This window comes from Bos grunniens, chromosome 1, assembly GCF_055505025.1.
Source record: "Bos grunniens cultivar Pamir isolate PY7600 chromosome 1, Bosgru_T2T1.0, whole genome shotgun sequence".
Classification (NCBI taxonomy): domain Eukaryota; kingdom Metazoa; phylum Chordata; class Mammalia; order Artiodactyla; family Bovidae; genus Bos; species Bos grunniens.
The window spans coordinates 5903938-5924188 of NC_141165.1; the positions used below are offsets into that span (position 1 = coordinate 5903938).

A 20251-nucleotide genomic window follows, 5' to 3' on the forward strand; every position below is an offset into this window, starting at 1 on the left:
TGTGTAATATGATCAAATGATTTCTGATTTTAAGGAGTATTGGGGGTTTATTTAATAACTTTGTAATAAAACTTGTATGAAATCTTCTAGAGTTAGATCAGTAGTTTTAAACCAGGGGTGATTTTGTCCCTAAGGGGATGGTTAGAAATGTCTAGAGACATTTACTTTTGGGGGTCATCATTGGGGGGCATCTAACAGGTAGAGTACAGGGATCCTGCTAAACATTCTTCAGCATCCTGCAGTGCCTGGATTGCCATCCACAGTACAAACTTTCCAACCACAATGTTAGTTGTGCTGAGGTTGAGAAGCCCTGGGTTATACGTTAAATAATAAAGAGAATAGGTTCCCCTTCATCATCTTCAACGCTTCATTTACCTGCTAACAACCCTTAGCAAGCACACACTTAACTTCGTATAGAATTGTTTGTGTTTTAGATTTTCCTGTTCACTCTTCATCTTTTTCACATGAAGCCAACTTGAATATACATCTCCTTTCTCCCATGCAGCCTGCAAAGAGATGAAGGCCGACATCATGTTCCTGGTGGACAGTTCTGGCAGTATAGGACTAGAGAACTTCATCAAAATGAAAACATTTATGAAGAACCTGGTGAGCAAATCTCAGATCAGGGCAGATCGAGTGCAAATCGGTGTGGTCCAGTTCAGTGACGTCAATAAGGAAGAGTTTCAGCTCAACAGATACACATCCCAGGAGGAAATTTCAGATGCAATAGACCGAATGGCTCACATTGGAGAAACCACCTTGATGGGTAGCGCCCTGACCTTTGTGTCTCAGTACTTCAGCCCTGCCAAGGGAGCCCGGCCCAATGTGAGGAAATTCCTCATCCTCATCACGGACGGTGAGGCTCAGGACATAGTCAAGGACCCAGCGGTGGCACTTCGGGAAGAAGGCATCATTATCTACTCTGTAGGGGTGTTTGGCTCCAATGTCACCCAGCTGGAAGAGATCAGTGGGAGGCCAGAGATGGTTTTTTATGTTGAGAATTTTGACATTCTGAAGCACATTGAGGATGACCTTGTGTTTGGAATATGCAGCCCCCATGAAGGTAAGCATGGGGACATTCACCAGGGGGATCATTGAAACACCACATATCCATGTGGGTCCTTGCTTCCTGAACTAAGCAATCTGCTATTTGAACACTATAAACTGGTTTTGTTCAATTGAACTATTTATCCTAGTGGCTTTTGGCTCACATAGAGAAATGCAAGTTTCCTCAACAGAACTGTTAAAATCAGACAGTAAGGAACAATTCAGATCTACCTAGGTTCTTTCCCATTTGTAGACAAAGCACTAGGGGGATGAATCCTCCATTTAAGGAAAATAGTACCATACAGGATTTTAGGTCTGGTTCCCTAGTAGGATCTGAATCAGGAGTTCTTATGGAAGCAATTTATTTACTTATTGCTTTAAAAAAAATTATTGAAGTATAGCTGATTTACAATGTCATGTTAGTTTCAGGTGTGCAGCAAAGTGATTCAGTTACACATACATACAGTGTGTGCCTGTGTGTGTGTGTGTATGTTCTTTTTCATATTCTTTTCCCTTATAGGTTATTATAAAATATTGAGTATAGTTCCCTATGCTATATAGTAGATCCTTGTTGGTTGTCTATTTTATGTATATATATGTTAATCCCAGCCTCATAATTTATCCCTCCCCCTACTTTCCCCTTTAGTAACTATAAGTTCATTTTCTATGTCTGTGAGTTTGTTTTGTAAATAAGTCTATCTGTATCTTTTTTTAAGATTTTTAAGATTCTGCAAATAAGTGATATATAATATTTGTCTCTTTCTGTCGGACTTAATTTAGTAGGATAATCTCTAGGTCCATTTATGTTGCTGGAAATGACATTATTTCATCCTTTTTATGACTGATATTCATTCATTTCATATAAGTATTCATTTAAAATACTTATATGAAATGAGATAATCTTTGTAAAAACATGTCGATATTTATTAAATCTTATAAAGGAGGGATAAGATATAGGAACTTGAGCAATGGATGCTTCAGAGGAAATAAACGGGCAGTCATCACGGTGTTCCCAGGGTGCTGCAGAATGAAAGTAATAACAGTTCAGCAGGAATAAGGGACCCATGGGGCCTGACAACAGAGGCATTCTGGAAAACTTCTAGGAAGGAGATGAATCTTAATGGAATTTTAAAGAAAAAAAGGGACGTCATCGTGTTGTTCAAATAACAGTTCTGGCCAACCTGCACTAGAAGTATTGGTGACTGCAATCTATGTTTTGTGGCTAGAGGAGTACACCTGGATTGTGCGTCCTGGTAACTCCAACCAAAACAAATATGACCTCTTTGAAGGGTGCTTTGACTGAACAGCCTACCCTGCAGCCTCCCGGGTGATCCAAGCAGGCTCCCCTGAGCAGCTGAAGGCCCAGGGGACAGCGCTTCTATTTGTGTGGAACCAGACTTTCTGGGTGATGTGGTCATGGCTCTGTACATGTGGCCTCCAGTTAGGTGGGTAAATGTATTGGCTTTAGGGTTTGCAACAACCCTACCATGTTGTAGGGAAGTGGCTCCAAAGAAGGGAATGTGGTGAGCCTTGGGGAAGGGTTAGGGAAACCTTCTCACAATTCCATTTCTCCAAAATGAATGAGGTAACAGTTGAAACATACCTTCCTCAGGCCTGTAGACAGACGGTGCTACATAAAGGCTAAATCGTTCACCATCCTACAGTTCCACTTCTCTAGAATGAATGAGTTGGAGTTTGGAACTCTGCACTTGAGAATACAATGTGATACACACATGGATTACTTTACTTTTCCATGGCATTGACCCCACATTTAAAAAGTTAATGAGAGGTCATGCTAGGATCACTTGGTTGGGCCAAGTGTGGAATGGGCTAATTTCTATAACAAAGCCCAGACATGAATACAGATTATGTTTTAAGAAAGTCAGAAAAGGAGAAAATGCAACCTTGGAAAGTTAGCCATGAAGAAAATATAGTGTTGCCAAATTTATTTTCATTTGGTCATTTCCCCAAGGTTTATCTTAAGAATAAAACCTCATGATCCCTGTGGCTTAAAAAAAAAAAATATAGACAGATTTGCATAAATGAAAGCACATGTTGAAGGTACCACTTACACAGGAAAATTTCCTCAGAATTATGAATTGGGTTTTTTTGGTCCAAAAGCACTTGTGTTTATCTCTGATGTCCTGTGACTGTCACCCCACCCGCTTCCCACCCACTGCAGCAGGCTTCATATCACATCTGCCTTGTCCTAAAAGAGACACAAATGAGTATGTGTACTGTGTCTGTTATCCAGAGAGCAAACATCCAGATGCACAGCTTGATCCTATGGAGGGGACACCCTGGCATTTAAAATGCGGGGGGACAGGGTGGGGGATGTGAGTCCCCCATAATGTGCAAGGCTAATCTCATCAGTTTTCCTTTTCCTTCCTCTTTCAGAATGCAAGCGCATTGAAGTTTTAGACGTCGTGTTTGTAATCGACAGCTCTGGCAGCATTGACCATGACGAATACAATATCATGAAGGACTTTATGATTGACTTGGTGAAAAAAGCTGATGTGGGCAAGAATCACGTCCGGTTTGGGGCTCTGAAGTACGCGGATGACCCGGAGGTGCTGTTTTATCTGGATAACCTGGACACCAAATGGGAGGTGATTTCGGTGCTCCAGAATGATCAGCCCTTGGGGGGCAACACTTACACCGCTGAGGCCCTGGGCTTCTCAGACCACATGTTCACGGAAGCCCGGGGCAGCCGTCTGCACAAAGGGGTCCCACAGGTCCTCATCGTGATCACCGATGGGGAATCCCACGATGCCGATAAGCTCAATGCTACAGCCAAGGCCTTGCGAGACAAGGGCATCCTTGTCCTGGCCGTGGGCATCGCCGGTGCCAACCCTGTGGAGCTGCTGGCCATGGCAGGATCGAGTGACAAGTACTTCTTCGTGGAAACTTTTGGAGGTCTGAAGGGGATATTTTCAGATGTGTCTGCCAGCGTATGTAACTCTTCAAAAGTAGGTAAGATTCATCCATTTTCTTAATTATCAGAAGAGGTCCAAATAAGCGGGAAACCAAATGGGGCACTGAAGATTCTATAGAAGTTCCCAGCTTGTGAAATCTTCAACCTTCTACACCTCTGCATACATTCTTCCAGTGACGGAAAATTCACTGTTTTTTTTTTTTTTTCTGTTGATGAAGAGGGGCTATACTTCCTTTTTTAATTAAAAAAAATTTTTTTTAATTTTTATTGACACCAGAAACATTTTGTATCGGGGTATAGCCAATGAACAATGTGGTGGTAGTTTCAGGTGAACAGTGAAGGGACTCAGCGCTTCATACACATGTATCCATTCTCCCCCAAGCCCCCTCCCACCCAGACTGGCACATAACATGGAGCAGGAACCATGTGCTACACAATAGGTCCTGCTATATTTAAAATGAATAACCAACAAAATTCACCATTTTTTGAACAGACTGTATTTATTGGAACACAAATGGGTTTTTGCACGCCACTTTCAGAAAGAAAGTTCTTCTTTCTGTTTACACAAGAAATCAAGTCCCTCTCGTGCTCAGAACCACTGGCTGGAGTCCTGTCTCCTCCAGTCCGGAAGTTCCCTGTGCCTTCGCATGTTTCTGTTACGGCACAGGCTCATTTGAAACATGGAGCCCAGTGCTAAACACCCAGTTTTAGCCTCAGATGTTTCCGGAGCAGAGAGCATACAGGACTTCTGCCCTAGGTGCTATGTTTCTGTTCTGGCAGCTCGAAATTGCACTGCCACATCCATGTATGTATTCATTCATTCATGTGTTCAGCTGCCAATTTATGGTTTCTTATCAAAGGGAGATTATGGTCTTTTAAAACTCCTTAGTATTTTTATTAGGATGTGTTTTACTAAAAATACCAAGTATTTTTGTTAAGAGAGTTAATATTAACCTAGGATTTCAATATCTTGGTGCAGTTCCTTTTAAAAATTATTTAACTTTCCTGTTTTTCATATGCTATGCCTCCTGAGACTACAGCTACTATCTTTTTCGTTCACAAAACTAACAAAATCCATCTGGATCTCAACAAAAGCTGGGATGAGTCTCTTACCTTCTACTGGCCAATGTCTTAAATTCAGTCTGACCTTTTCAAGTCCACTGTAGAAGTCGAAACTGAATTTTTATATTGAATGTTCTCCCTTGGGCACAAAGAAAGTTCATTTCCTTTATTTGAATCTGAAACAAAGGCATTTAATGAACTAACCAGTTCCTGAAGGATCTATTCACCCGATAGTTTATCTCTACCTTGTTTATCTCAGTTACAGAAATCTCAAGATATCTTTCATCTTTTCTGAGGCTAAAATGAGAATTAATAATGTTAGGTCAGTGATGAGCTCTATGGGGAATTCAAGGAAATTTTAATGCTTTCCAGAAGGCTGAAGAACACACATGAGCATGAGCCAAGCATAACTCACTCACTGGCAATGGCCTTTCACATTCTTTTTGTTAATTTGCTGTGATAAGACAAGGGCAGCATAGTGCACTAAACCATCGTGAATTGTTCAAAATCACTTCTCTCAAGTCGACATTTTTGCCTGTATGCACCAGAAAGCGGGCTGGTTAGGAGACAAAGAGACTAGATAGAGGCTTGAAGTCTTGTGTCTTAAAACTCAATTTGCCGGAAACGAGAAAAGTGCTTATTGACTCAACTGGCCAGCAAGGCCAAGTCAATAATAAAGACCATCTGTCTGTTTGTTCGCATCCCTAGATGGATGTGTCATTTATTTTTCTTGTTATGCTACCACTGTCACTGGGCTTTCTGGAAGTCAAGCCTAGATTGCAGGTGAGAGCTCATTTTCTGTCACATCACCCCCAGTTCGCCAGCATCTCAGAAAAGAAAATGGTGTGAAGCCAGACAGAAAAGAGAAGCCTAAAAGGATGTGGGACTATGCCTCACACTGACCCTATGGCAGGGTTGTGTGTCTCTGTTTTCTTTCCAATTAATGGGACCACAGGGTGGCATAAGCTAAAACACCACCTTCAGAAATAGCATTTCCCTATCAGTTCAATTCAGCTGCTGAGTCGTGTCCAACTCTTTGCAACCCCATGGACTGCAGCATGCCAGGCTTCCCTGTCCATCACCAACTCCCAGAGTCTAGTCAAACTCATGTCGGTCAAATTGGTGCTGACATCCAACTATCTCATCCTCTGCCATCCCCTTCTCCTCCTGCCTTCAATCCTTCCCAACATCAGGGTCTTTCCAAATGAGTCAGTTCTTCGCATCAGGTGGCCAAAATATTGGAGTTTCATCCATAACATCAGTCCTTCCAATGAATATTCAGGACTGATGTCATTTAGGATTGACTGGTCTGACCACCTTGTAGTCCAAGGGACTCCTCAAAGTCTTCTCCAGCACCACAGTTCAAAAGCATCAATTCTTCAGTGCTCAGCTTTCTTCACAGTCCAACTCCCACATGCATACATGACCACAGGAAAAACCATAGCCTTGACTAGAGGGACCTTTGTTGGCCAAGTAGTGTTTCTGCCTTTTAATATGCTGTCTAGGTTGGTCATAACTTTCCTTCCAAGGAGCAAACATCTTTTAATTTCATGGCTGCAGTTACCATCTGCAGTAATTTTTGAGCCCAAGAAAATAAAGTCTGTCACATTTCCCATTGTTTCCCCATCTATTTACCATGAAGTGATGGGAGCAGATGCCATGATCTTCGTTTTTTGAATGTTGAGTTTTAAGTCAACTTTTTCACTCTCCTCTTTCACTTTCATGAAAAGGCTGTTTAGTTCCTTTTTGCTTTCTGCTATGAGGGTGGTGTCATCTGCATATCTGAAGTTATTGCTATTTCTCCTGGCAATCTTGATTCCAGTTTTTGCTTCAACCATTTTTTCTTCTTGAGGATGGTTTTGACCATGGCCACCTATACAGTGTTACAAACCTCCATCCATAGTTCTTTAGGCACTCTGTGTATCAGATCTAATCTAATCTAATCTAATCATAAGGGATTTGATTTAGGTCATACCTGAATGGTCTAGTGGTTTTCCCTATTTTCTTCAATTTAAGTTTAGTTTTGCAATAATGAGTTCATGATGTAAGCCACAGTCAGCTTCCAGTCTTGTTCATTTGACTTCCCCTGCTCAGTTAGAGAAAGAATAACAATCTGATTTTGTTGTGTTCTTTGTAGACTGTGAAATTGAAAAAGTCGATCTCGTGTTCCTCATGGATGGTTCAAATAGCATTCATCCAGATGACTTTAGGAAGATGAAGGAATTCTTGGCATCTGTCATTCAAGACTTTGATATCAGTAACAACAGAGTGCGTATAGGAGCTGCCCAATTCAGCCACACTTACCAGCCAGAGTTCCCCCTGGGAATGTTCATCAGCAAGGAGGAGATCTCATTTCAGATTGAAAACATCAAGCAGATCTTTGGATACACCCACATCGGTGCCGCCCTCCGGCAGGTGGGGCACTACTTCCGGCCGGACATGGGCAGCCGGATCCACGCAGGTACCCCCCAGGTGCTGCTGGTCCTCACGGACGGCCAGTCCCAAGACGAGGTGGCTCAGGCTGCCGAAGAGCTGAGACACAAAGGCATCGACATTTACTCCGTGGGCATCGGGGATGTGGATGACCAGCAGCTCGTTCAGATCACCGGGACCGCCAATAAGAAGCTGACAGTTCACAACTTTGACGAACTGAAGAAGGTCAAGAAGAGGATTGTTCGTAACATCTGTTCCCCCCGGGGTGACAGCAGTGAGTATCCAACAGGTCCCTAGGGTCTCTGCCTTCTCTGGGGCTGCGGGGAGAATGCAGATTTGTGCCTGTTGATTTCAAATGGAACCTTTCACAGTTATCAAGTGTTTTCTGTCCCTTGTAGATTGAGACACAGGATGAGCCTCTTGTCAGTTTTCCTCTCCTGGGAGAGTATGCCCTCTTTGTGATGGGAATGCCTCACCTTCTGAAGGTGTGAGGACAAGGCCTGTTTACACTCTGGGTGGTTTCAGAGGCTGAAGAATGTGTTCCCCGAAAACAAACTATTTGACAGATTTGGGTTGCCTAGCAGTGGGGCTGCCAACTGCTGCCACAGGTAGTGAGGGAGTATCTTAGAGTTTAGAGTGTTAATATGAAACTTCAACACAGAAGTTGGTAAATATTTTCTTAAAAATTAGCACATTTTGACATTTTTTTCCAACAGATGGAAGAAAAGGTCTTGAAGGAGAAATAACTTTCTATTTTTATAAAAGTCCCCACTGGGTTGGCTGTGATTCTGTATAACTATCTATGGTAAAGAGTAAGCCTAGATTTCCACCAGGGAGAGGAAGGCTACACAGTTGTTAAGAGGCAGCTCTGGAGATGAGTGGTTGGCGGACTATAAATGCCCATTTAATAGCCACTTTTTCCTGCACAAGTGGCTTAACTCTCCTAAGTTTAATTTTCTCATCTGTAAAAATAAACCACAAAGCGTCTAGTTCAAATGAAATGAGAAATGCATATTTAACATTACTTTGAATAAACGTGACACCTGGGCTGTCGTCCTCAAGTCACTGCACTTCTGTCTACCATCGACCCATTCGATTCATTCATGGGGTCACCTCTTGCCTTGCCCCCAGCCACTTTAAAGAAGTAAGTGGCCCTCTTCTTGGTGATGAATATGTCCATCCTTGGATAACTCTTCAGACTCCACACTCAGTCAAGTTCACTGTGCTTTCCCTGCTGCAGGCCAATCACCACGACCATTTTAGCTGGTCGGCATTTTAGCTCTCATCCCCCACCTCCCGTGATGCCGCCTCCTCCCAGGCCTTGCCATCTCCTTATTGATCATGGTGTCCAACCTCTCCAGCATGGGCTGGCCAAGGGAGATGGGCCAAAGAGGATCAGGAAAGTTCTTCACTTGATGGTACTTTTCAGAACTCCATTTTCTCAGCAACCCTTGTGTAAACTGGGCCCACTCATGACTGCTTCAAAGACTTCCCCTTCTGCACATTTGTCAGAGGCATCTGTCCCTTGAGGAAAGTGAGCATCTCTCAATTCCAGCTGTTCCCTTATGCCTTCCTCATCTTCGGGGCATCTAGGGATGCCTCCCGCTTTATCTTGGAGAAGGCAATGGCAACCCACTCCAGTACTCTTGCCTGGAAAATCCCATGGATGGAGGAGCCTGGTAGGCTGCAGTCCATGCGGTCACTAAGAGTCGGACACGACTGAGTGACTTCACTTTCACTTTTCACTTTCATGCATTGGAGAAGGAAATGGCAACCCACTCCAGTGTTCTTGCCTAGAGAATCCCAGGGACAGAGGAGCCTGATGGGCTGCCGTCTATGGGGTCACACAGAGTCGGACACAACTGAAGTGACTTAGCAGCAGCAGCCCGCTTTATCTGCTGCTATCTCTTTGCCCCTCCAGGCAGCTTTCTTGGATGGGAGACCAGAGAAGCCCAACACAGCTCTTTCTATGTGCAGCAGTATCAACTCCATGGGAAACAATTATGTGTCAGTTTCCCCAGGAAACTCTGGAAGTTCCAGCCCCTCAGTGTCGGTGTTCCAGTGTGGGTGCCTCTCCTTTATAGAAGGCAACATTACATCATGTCTCACTCTTTAGAACTTCTTGACCGTATCATCTCCAGGTTGCATCTCAGAGTGCTTCTCTCTTCACTTAAAGAGAACATTATCTCCTCTCTTTGTGTGTCTGTGTGTGTGTGTGTGTGTGTGTGTACATGCACTTGTGGGCAGAGACTCATGGCACACCAACTGTCCCCTCCATAAGTCTTCTGGGCTCTAAGCACAAACCTTCCATAAGGCCCAGTGTGTGAACCAAAGTTTAAGAGTCCTGCCATTGGTCAGGACTGTCTATGTAAATTGCACCCCACTTTCCTCCCATACTTTGTAATGTGCCTGGTGACCTCAGCCAAACCTTCCACATGAATTTCCTGTTTCACATGAAATGCCCATTTCCATTTATTCACATCAGGCTGAAAATGATCTTGGAACTATTTAATCTGTCCTTAATAGGGTGAAAGAAAGCCAAGTGGAAAGTCAAAACAGAAGTCATGAATGTATAAATAAATAAGAAAAGTACACTTTAAAGATAATTCAAGTGATTACTGTAACAAACAAGAATGTGTGAGGCCTTTGTGGCCAAGCTGTGGTCTGAGGACTAATGAGGTTGGAATGATAAAGCTGTGCAAACACGGTGGAGGATACCAGCTCCTCTTGAAAATAAGCTCTCAAATCAAGGGGAATCAGACAGTAGCTTGATGTGTCTCAAAAGAAACCAGATTCAGAGCCTGAACATCCAGCTTTGCTTCTTATTAAAACATGCACCACTTTGGAGTGGTCACTAGCCTTTCTTAGTTTTCTCATTTGTGCAGTTAAATTATTTCTGTTTCTCTGATTGTACTTAGGATTTAGTTTATGGGAAAGGATGGTTAGCTGCATGGAGATATGAGGGAAACATCAGTATTTCTTGTGCCTCTATGGAGGGTCAAGCATTTTCAAATATTGTAAATGCATTATCTCATTAAACTCCCAAACTCTCTGTTTGTATTTTCATTCCCATTTACAAATGAGGAAAAGGGAGCTCCAAGGAATATTGGAAGCCCAGCCCAGATTATACGGAAGGCAACAAACTAAGCAAACTTCTATGTCTGTCTGATTCCAACACATTTGTGGATTGTTAAATTTGTTGATATAGTGGCTGTCTAGGTTATCTGGTGTTCATGTTATAAATATTGTGCTTCAACTATGAAGTGCTGGAACTTACTAAGACATCATGGGTTTATATCTCAAAAGCTTCTGCTATGTAAAGAAGCCACTCCCTGCTAGGCTGTCCCTTCCAGCAGCATAATATAGCACTTGAAACCTGCATGACCTAGCATCACTGGCCACCCAGGAGGTGATGAAAATAAGGTCGTTCAGTGCAGGGACTCCAGACAGGCCTGGATCTCATTCCCACATGCGAGAGCCACAATAGCAACCGTGAGACCTCGGGCAAGCCTCTCTAGGCCACAGCATCTTCTTCTGCAAAATGAGTATTAGAAGCATTTCTGCTTATTCTGTGTGTCATAGGGACACATGAGGAACGCATGAGAACAAGCTCGTGTAAATATTCAGTGAGTCTTAGTAACTCTCATAGCGTATTGCCAAAGGTATCTTGAAGTGATTTTATAAGTCCAGGTGCATGGACTGATAGAGTAGTTAAGTTCACAAAAGGACAGTTTGCCAAGAGTTCCTTGGCTCAGCAACTTTAATCGTTTAGCAGTTCAGAGCTATATTTCAATTTACTGCCTCAATATACACCAAATTCCCCTAAGCAACTAAACTGAACTCTGTTTTCTTATCTTTATCCATGCTAATCTCCTGATTTTTCTTGGAGTCTGCCTGTTCTAACCACCCAGAGGAGGCCCCCAGCAGTTTTCAGGATATGGACCTGCTGCCTTTTCTGGCATGGAGCCATGACTAGGTAGCAAAAGAGTCGAGAGTACCTCTCGTCTTTCACATCAAGGAAGATGAGTCAAAAAGGACATTCAACCAAAGGCCAGTCTGATAAGGATGAAGTAGACACACCTTCAGGAACTGACTCAAGGAATATGGGAAATATAAGAAAAAATTGATGGTCATTTCCAACTTTTCTTGATAAGGATCTCTAGGTCCCTGTCTTACTGGGGTTCTCTAGGAAGCAGAGCTTGAACCACAGTTTATGTGGTAGTACTCCAGTGGGAGTACAGTCCCGGGGAAGCAAGAATGAGTGATACAAGAAAGAAGAAAGTAAATATGAGCTGTGTGTTACCAAGCTCACTACAGCTTCTGAGAAGGCATCATTGGTACTCTGGTCCTGCAGAAGGTCACCCGGGAAGCCCGGAAACACTGCACAGACCAGCCAATCGGGGGAAGAAGAGCCGCTTATCTATTGGTTTTTTCCCACCTTCTGCCTTTCACTGGCCACAGTTCACCCCCATGGAGAGCTGCTCTCCCACACTACAGAACTGTGTTATCCAGCCCTTTGGAAAGTCAGACACAGGAGCGGCAGTGTGTTGAATCTGTGGCTGAAGTGGTGGAAGGTGCCAGAGCTCTCATGAGTTCAGTTGGGTTGGACATGGGTTAGACCAGTCACTGAAGACCTACTGCAGGGAGGCGGTGTCAAACCCTGCCCAAGACACACTGTGTGGGAGAGCCGGCAGTGGTGCCGCCGGGGATCTCCAGGGGACAAGTGTCCAGCTCCTGGGTGTGTGTGCGGATAGCAGGTCTTGGAGGTATACAAACTAGGTCTTTACCTAACTGTGGGCGTCCCTGGTGGCTCAGCTGGTAAAGAATCTGCCTGCAAAGCAGAGACCTGGGTTTGATCCCTGGGTTGGGAAGATCCCCTGGAGAAGGGAAAGGCTACCGACTCCAGTATTCTGGCCTGGAGAATTCCATGGACTGTATAGTCCATGGGGTCGCAAAGAGTCGGACATGACTGAATGACTTTCACTTTTACTTCACTTACCTAATTATATTTTCTAGATCTTTCTTTCTCTTTTTTTCATCTAAGATATCCCCTTCTTTTAAATCTCCAACAAAATTTTTCTCTCATCCCAGCTAATAACCAACAGCCCAACTTTGTGCTTAAAATAAGTGTTTTCTCCAGAATCTGTCTTCTAATCTTATTAATATACCCTACTATCTTGACCATATTTCTTTCTTTTTTAAAAAATTTTATTGAGGTAGAGTTAATTTATAATGCTGTCTTAATTTCTGTTGTACAGCAAAGTGATTCAGTTGTACATATATATTCTTTTTCATATTATTCTTCATTATGGTTTATGATAAAATATTGAATAGAATTCCCTGTGCTACACAGTAGGGCTTTGTTGCTTTTCTATTTATGTATATGGTAGTTTGTATCTACTAATCCAACTTGTCTCTCCCCTATCCCCATCCCTCTTTGGCAATCATAAGTTTTTTCTCTATGTCTGTGAGTCTGTTTCTTAAATAAGTTCATTTGTTGGACAGTGTTTCTTAATACTAAAACTCTGCCATCATTAATTCCAATTAAGGACTTTCTTTATAAGTCAGATAATTAAAATCAGCTTTGGGGTTTGGCAGGGAATCAGGAGACCATTACTGTCTTGCCCAATCCTTTCTTTTCCCTGTTCTTTTGTACTTTTATCTTGAAATATATAATCTTCTTATTTTTATAGACAAGAAAATAGAGAGGTGAAGAGAGGTGAAGAGATCTGGCAGAAGTGGTTCAGTAGTAACACAGTAGTGACCTGTACAGTACTGAAACTAAAGTCTGCCTCCCCACTCCAGGGCTCCTCGCTGCTAGTTGTCAGATTCTCAGAACCCTGGTTTATTTGTTTTTACCGCCCTTGGTAGCCAGTCCTCACCCCCTTTTGATTCCCACTCCCATCCACTTTTAGCCTTCTTCCTAGCCCACTTCCAAAATCGTCTCTGCCTCCTCTTGCTAGCTCTGAAGGGCTCTTGATTTGAGGGCAGACATCTCTGTAGAGTCTGCAAGGTCATTCCATGACAGCCCACTTGACTTATATGATCCACTCTCTCTGATTGTATTTAGACATATGACTGCCCCCTCTGGACTGTTCCCCAAATTCCATTTCTTTGATCACATTATCATGGACTCATTCATCAATCTGAATTAGTTAAATAAACACCAGGAACTTATTTACTAGAGTTTGTAATTTTAGTAATCTAGGTAAAAAGTTAAAATACTCCATTTTTCAAGAGGACAGTTCCTAGGAACACTCAGTGATGACATTTTGGCATCTTTGTTTTTTCACAAGAGAGTGTTTTCCTTGAAGGCAGTAATGTGTTCTAGTAATTCAGTGGTTTTCTGTTCAGGGATTAAATCATCAAAATCATTCCTTTAGGGGTTTTTCTTTTTTTAATTTATTTTTCTAAACAACTTTCTGTTTTCAAATGTTTTTCCCTTATAATTATAATTTAATATTTGTTGAATGACCTCAGTTGATACATAGCATGAAATGAATTTCCTCTTTTGGACTATTAACATTTCCACAACATGTTTCAGCTATTTAAGTGACTCTTCATAGCTTCTTCAGTGGACACATTGGGATCTTTCAGACCTTTGTTATAGAATCATCTAGATTTTATAGATGCTGGGGGGAAAAAAAAACCCCACTTTAGGTTGTTAAAGAGTGATTCTGAGCCTTTGCACTATTCACATCCTCTTCCTTGTTTTCCAGCTTTATAACTGGGATGGAAACAAGAATTCCAAGTCTCATGATTCAACCATGACATACAAGCCAAATGAAGTTCTTTATTGTTCTAATACAATATGCTTTTCCCTTGAATCCTAGATTGCTTTGTGGACGTTGTGGTGGGATTTGACATCTCAACTCAGCAGAATGGGCAGACTTTGCTCGAAGGCCAGTCCTGGATGGAAACCTATCTTCAAGACATCTTACGTGTCATCAGCTCCCTCAATGGGGTAAGCTGTGAGGTGGGCATGGAGACTCAGGTTAGTGTGGCTTTTCAAGTGACCAATGCTGCAGAAAAATATTCCCCCAAGTTTGAGATCTACAGTGAAAACATCCTGAACAGCTTGAAGGATTTAACAGTTAAAGGACCGTCTCTTCTCAACGCAAACCACTTGAGTTCTCTGTGGGATGCATTTCAGAATAAGTCAGCTGCTCGGGGAAAGGTAACTTAGTTTTATTTTATTTATTGGTTTTTGGTTGCAGTGACTTCCTTTTCACTCATTTTTCTTTTTTGAATACTCTCCTAGGTGGCCCTCTTATTTTCAGATGGATTGGATGATGATGTTGAAAAACTTGAACGAAAATCTGATGAACTTAGAAAAGAAGGTACCACGCGTGGGGAGGGCTGGGAAAGGAGTGTTGGCGAACTTTGAATCTCAAAACTGAGTCCTGGCTCTTACATTTGCAGACTCTCAGATAGCACTTAATTTGCAGCCTCTCCACTCTGAATGCACTTGGGAGGGCAAGCAAGCTCTCACAACATTTTGGCATCTACTTTTTCCCTCCTGCCCATATGAAATAGCACTGAATGCAGTGCCTTATCCTTTCTCTCGTATTACTTTATTTTTTCTTCCTAAGCTTTCCTGGAGTATGTTCCTGCCTCCCTTGCCCCATGCTATCTAATATTTCTATGTCTTAAGTGCCAGCAGAAGTGAACCATGTACGTTTCTGCTTGACTAAGGAATGAGAGGGTTGGACGATTTTCTTCTAACACTCTTAAAGTTTTCAGAGTTCCAAGCGTTGGTGGACAAGTTTACTCATGTCTTGGGACTTCGTAATCAGTTCCTTCTCTCAGATGACAGATTGACCAACTATGGTGTTAATGAGTTTTTCAAGCTCTGGCACCAGGCTTTTGGCTTTAGGAACCAATGCTCAGTCTGATTTATTGGCTATTTGTACTAAACTATGGATCAGTGGAAGGAAAATGCACTCACATGTTTTGGTTTGACTAAGAATAGAAACAGATTTTTGTAAGTGGATGTTACTGGTACCCCACCCAGACCCCCTTACAGACAGGCTCCCTCATCATCCAGCTGCTATGAGCACTGGCTGCTCACATGTTACTCACAGGTTCCCCCTCTCTCTGAGGAACTGCCCTTCACCAACCTTGCCTGGAAGGTTACTCCCTGTCCCCATCTTTGGGCAGCAGGTGGAGTGCAGAGACTTGGATGCCAATTGTGTGGTGTAACTCTGGCTCCGGAGTTCCCCACGGGATCAGGCTGAAGCTAGACTTTAGCTGAAACACTGTCTTGCTCAGCTCCTTCTCCAGCCTGACCCCGCTTATCTTTGTTCCCTTCTTCAGAGAGTGCTTCCTCAATAAATCATGGGCATCTAAATGGCTATCTAAGGCTCTGCTTTGAGGGCATCTGACCTGTCTCTCTGGTTAACTATTAGAGGTGGATTGAAAGTGAAAGTGTTAATCACTCAGTCATGTCTGACTCTTTGCAACCCCATGGACTATAGCCTGCCAGGCTCCTCTGTCCATGGGATTCTCCAGGCAAGAATACTGGAATGCTTTGCCATTACCTTCTCCAGGGGATTTCCCGACTCGGGGATCGAACCTGAGTCTCTCATGTCTCTTGCATTGCAGGCAGATTCTTTACCACTGAGCCACCATTAGATTTTGTCTTTTCACTGGTTCTTATTCCTCCATTGTAAACAGATTGCAAAGTTCACTGAAGTCACAGCTGAAGGGTAAGGGTTTTATTTTTATTGTATTTACTAAAGCTATTTCTCTTTATTCTATCGTCTTGGCCTTTATTCTTGTTCTGAAGAGGAAATATTAATGAAGACTGAGATCAGGAAAGGTGGATAGGAAAGGCTTTTTCAATTTCAGCTTTTCTTTTGTGGGAGATGTACCTTTGCAGACAAAATCACAGTTTTCTCCAGAAAGTTTCTCTTGGAACACCCAGGTTTCTAAGACTGATCTTCTTTCTTCCAACTCCTGAGGAAAACTGGTAAATGAGTTTTAACTTCAGAAGCTAGATTTTGAATATCCCCAGAAATTTAGAATCTTTTTCCAGTATTCAAAATCAACTGTATTTCCAAATGCTGACAGTGAAAAAGTGGAAAACAAAATTTAAAAAGCCATTTGTAATGTACACATGACAGGAAGTGCCAAGGTATATATTTAACAAAATATAGTTGTCTATTTGCTGAAAATTACTAAAACAATGATAAAGAAGACTGAATATGGTTAAATGTCAATTCTCTCCAAACAGATCTATAGATTCAGTTAAGTCACAATCAAAATCAAAGCAGGGTATTTGTTAATATAAAAAAAAAAATGGTTCAAAATATATGTGGAAATGTAAAGGACCCAAAATAGCCCCAACAACTTTGAAAAAGAGGTAAAGGTTGGAGGACTCACACTAGCTACAGCCTTTCAGTGGGAAAGATAAAAGGGTGTGGGTCACAATGTTCTTTGAAAGGTGTTGAATATCTCCCACTTGGAACAGAGAGCACCTCGGGCTGTGAACTCCCACATTTCACATAGATGCTGAGTTGATGCTGAGCCCTTGATCTGTTCACCCTGGAGAGCCTCTCTAACTTGAGGCCCAGACTCTGTACATGTAAACTGAGCCATCACTGTGGAACAAGAGGAGACCAGGAGAAAAGGATCCTCAGGGATGGATATCACTTTATAACCAACACATGTAATTGGGGTTTGAATCTGTTTTTTCACTTTAAAAAATCCAGTACTCTAGAATCTACTCAGTGATTCTTTATTCTCGCAACTTTTGAAAGCTTCTTTTTCTTAATTCATTTTTTAAGAATTCAAAACACTCTGTTTAAGATCATATGGACCAGATGAGTCCAGAAAGATCGGGATTGGAGTCCTCTGTCCTGAGAAAAATGAAAGTGAAAGAAAGTGAAATCACTCAGTCATGTCTGACTCTTTGTAACCCCATGGACTATAACCTGCCAGGCTCCTCTGTTCATGGGATTTTCCAGGCAAGAGTACTGGAGTGGGTTGCCATTTCTTTCTCCAGGGGATCTTCCCGACACAGGGATCAAACCCAGGTCTCCAGCATTGCAGGCACATGCTTTACCATCTGAGCCACCAGGCAAACCTGAGTTACAAATTATAGTTACATGCATATTTCCTGCAAATCAACAACCCCGTGGTTCTCATAACTCTTAAACTTCTACCTTTCTTGGAACTTACAAGAAATATCGGATGTGAGATCTTTTCGCCTTCTAGATAGGCCCACTGGCACGCCTCCTTTTGATCATTAGACACGAGTTGATGAACCTGGCGCTCTTCGTGGCCTCTCCCAGCCCCGATCCCGCTTCTCCCCATCATTCTCACTCTTGGAAGTGACCTGTCTTTGTTTGCTTGAGACAAACCAGAGACTGTCAGCACTCAAGCCAGGAGAATTCTGGCAAACCAGGACAGGTTAGGCACCCTATTCTTTGGTATTTCTTCCTTTATTTCGTGTCAGCAACCACATTGTTTGCTGTTGTAGAACTTGAGCCTCCCCACTGTATCCCTGAAACTGTTCTCTTTACTCTCCTTTTCCTCTCAAAATCACATAGAAACTTCTATAAGAAAGCACTCTTGACTCTGCCACGTCCTTGGAATATTCTTTATCTATTCTGATCCACTGGTTTTCAAGTCTCATCCAAAGAATTCTTCACCTATCCCTAATAAAGTGAGAAAGGGTATGCCAAATAGTTATGTTTCATAAAACTGAATTTATCCAACTTTAGGACTGGCCTTTATTATTATGTCTTTAGTACATTTTTGTTATTAAAATGTCCTTTGAGTGTAAGCTTTGAAGTCGTGCTGTTGGATGAAAACTTTGCTCATCTGTAAAATAGAGCTGTAACCACACTTACCTGTAATGTTGTATTTATATCTTAAAAATAAGGTAATGCATGTAAAGCACTTAGCCAACATCTAGGCACATAGTAACTATCAATAAATGAGAGCGCAGTTGTTGCATGGTTACCTCCACCCTAATGATTGCCCGGCTTAGTACCATCACCATTTAATGTCCTTACTTTATAAAATAAGTCAACACTTTCTTAGTCTCTAAAAGTCCTCTTTGAAATATGTTGATCTATAAACTTCCAGAGTCTATGAGTCACAGCTCTGGTTGGTTATATGACATTTGCTTCTAATTGCCTTACAAGAGACCTTTAACTGTCTCTTGTACATGTAATTCCAACCAGATTGTCATTTAGAGTTACGCTTCTCAAGCTTTAATGTGAATCACCTGGAGATTTTATTAAAATATAGATTCTGATTCTGCGGGTCTGGATGGGGCCTGAAGTTCTGCATTTCTGATAAGCTTCCAGATGAAGACCCCACTACTGCTCCAAGGACCTCCCTTTCAAGTGGCAAAAATTAAGAATACTTACTTTCCTGACATATGAATTCCTCTGTGCTTTAGTATGCTCTGTGGATTCCTTATTGCTGCTACTAAATATAGTTGACTTACAATGTGCTGGTTTGTGGTGTTGTGCAAAGTGATTCAGATATATGGAGGTGCAGTCCTTTTCAAATCCTTTCCCACTGTGGTCCATTACAGAGTGCGGGCTACAGTTCCGTGTGCTGTGTAGTAGGCCTTTGTTGTCTATTTTACGTATGGTAGTTTTGTCTGCTAATCCCAAAGTCCTAATTTATCCCTCCCGCCTCCTCTCCCCGCTGGTGACCATAAATTCGTTTTCTGTGTTTGTGACGACTCAAGCGTAGAGTCTGTTTTGTTTTGTGAATAAGTTCGTTTGTGTCACAGTGTAGATCCCACAGATAAGTGATATCATATGGTATTTGTCTTTCTCTTTCTGACTTCTCTCAGTACCATAATCTCTAGGTCCATTTATGTAGCTGCAAATGGCATTATTTCATTCTTTCTTTTATGACTGAGTAATATATATACGATATGTATCCCCCTTCTTTATCCATTCGTCTCTTGATGGATATTTAGTTTGCTTCCAAGTCTTGACTATGGTGAAGAGTACTGCTGTGAACATTGGGGTGCATGTATCTTTTTGACTTATAGTTTTGTCTGGATATATGCCCAGGAATGGGATTGCTGGGTCATGTGATAGCTCTGTTTATAGTTTTTTGAAGAACCTCCATAATGTTTCTGTAGTGGCGGCATTTACATTCCAACCACCAGTGTAGGAGGCTTCCCTTTTCTCTGTGGAGTCTTTTAAACTCACTATGTTACTTTAAGTCACCAGAGACCTCAAGGATCTGTTATAATTTATTATATAAATTATTCTCCACTCTAGTTTTGAAAAATGGAAATTCTTTCATTCACTAGTGATGACTCTGTCACTTGTCAGTTTTACAGTGTGTGGTTGGGGAGAGTGAATGAGGGTAAAATGAGTGTTCCTCTTGCAACCGGCTTCCTGGAATGGCAACTCTCATACCTATGCAAAGAGCGTAAAGGAGCCCTACTCTGCTTAACTGGAGAACTGTTGACTGTTGGCTAGGCCTGAATGCCCTCATCACTGTTGCTCTGGATGGACCCACCAGTTCCAGCGACCTGGCTGATCTTCTGTACATTGAATTTGGGAAAGGATTTGAGTACAGGACGCAGCTCACTCTTGGGACCAGGGATCTTGGGAGCCAATTGTCAAAGCACCTGGTGAGTCACTCAGAAAAGGCTCATGAGTTTAAATTTTTTATTTGTTTTGTATATAGGGTTCATATTTAGGCTTATGAATGTGAACTAATTTTATTCATTTGGGAGTAGAACCAGGCTTTTCTGATTTTGTGAAAAGCCAAAATGAAGGGGTGTTTTGA

The 20251-nt window shown here is 42.1% G+C and overlaps 1 protein-coding gene across 2 annotated transcripts in view; it reads left to right on the plus strand.

Moving 5' to 3' along the window:
• Positions 1 to 20251, plus strand: part of LOC147378887 (collagen alpha-6(VI) chain-like) — a 172280-nt gene that overhangs the window by 63948 nt on the left and 88081 nt on the right. For both annotated transcript variants that reach the window (XM_086416185.1, XM_086416177.1), the window contains exons 6-11: positions 506 to 1063; positions 3445 to 4020; positions 7182 to 7751; positions 14311 to 14654; positions 14739 to 14817; positions 19939 to 20093. In XM_086416185.1, the coding sequence (XP_086272311.1) occupies positions 506 to 1063; positions 3445 to 4020; positions 7182 to 7751; positions 14311 to 14654; positions 14739 to 14817; positions 19939 to 20093 (2282 nt within the window). The remainder of the gene's footprint in view (positions 1 to 505; positions 1064 to 3444; positions 4021 to 7181; positions 7752 to 14310; positions 14655 to 14738; positions 14818 to 19938; positions 20094 to 20251) is intronic.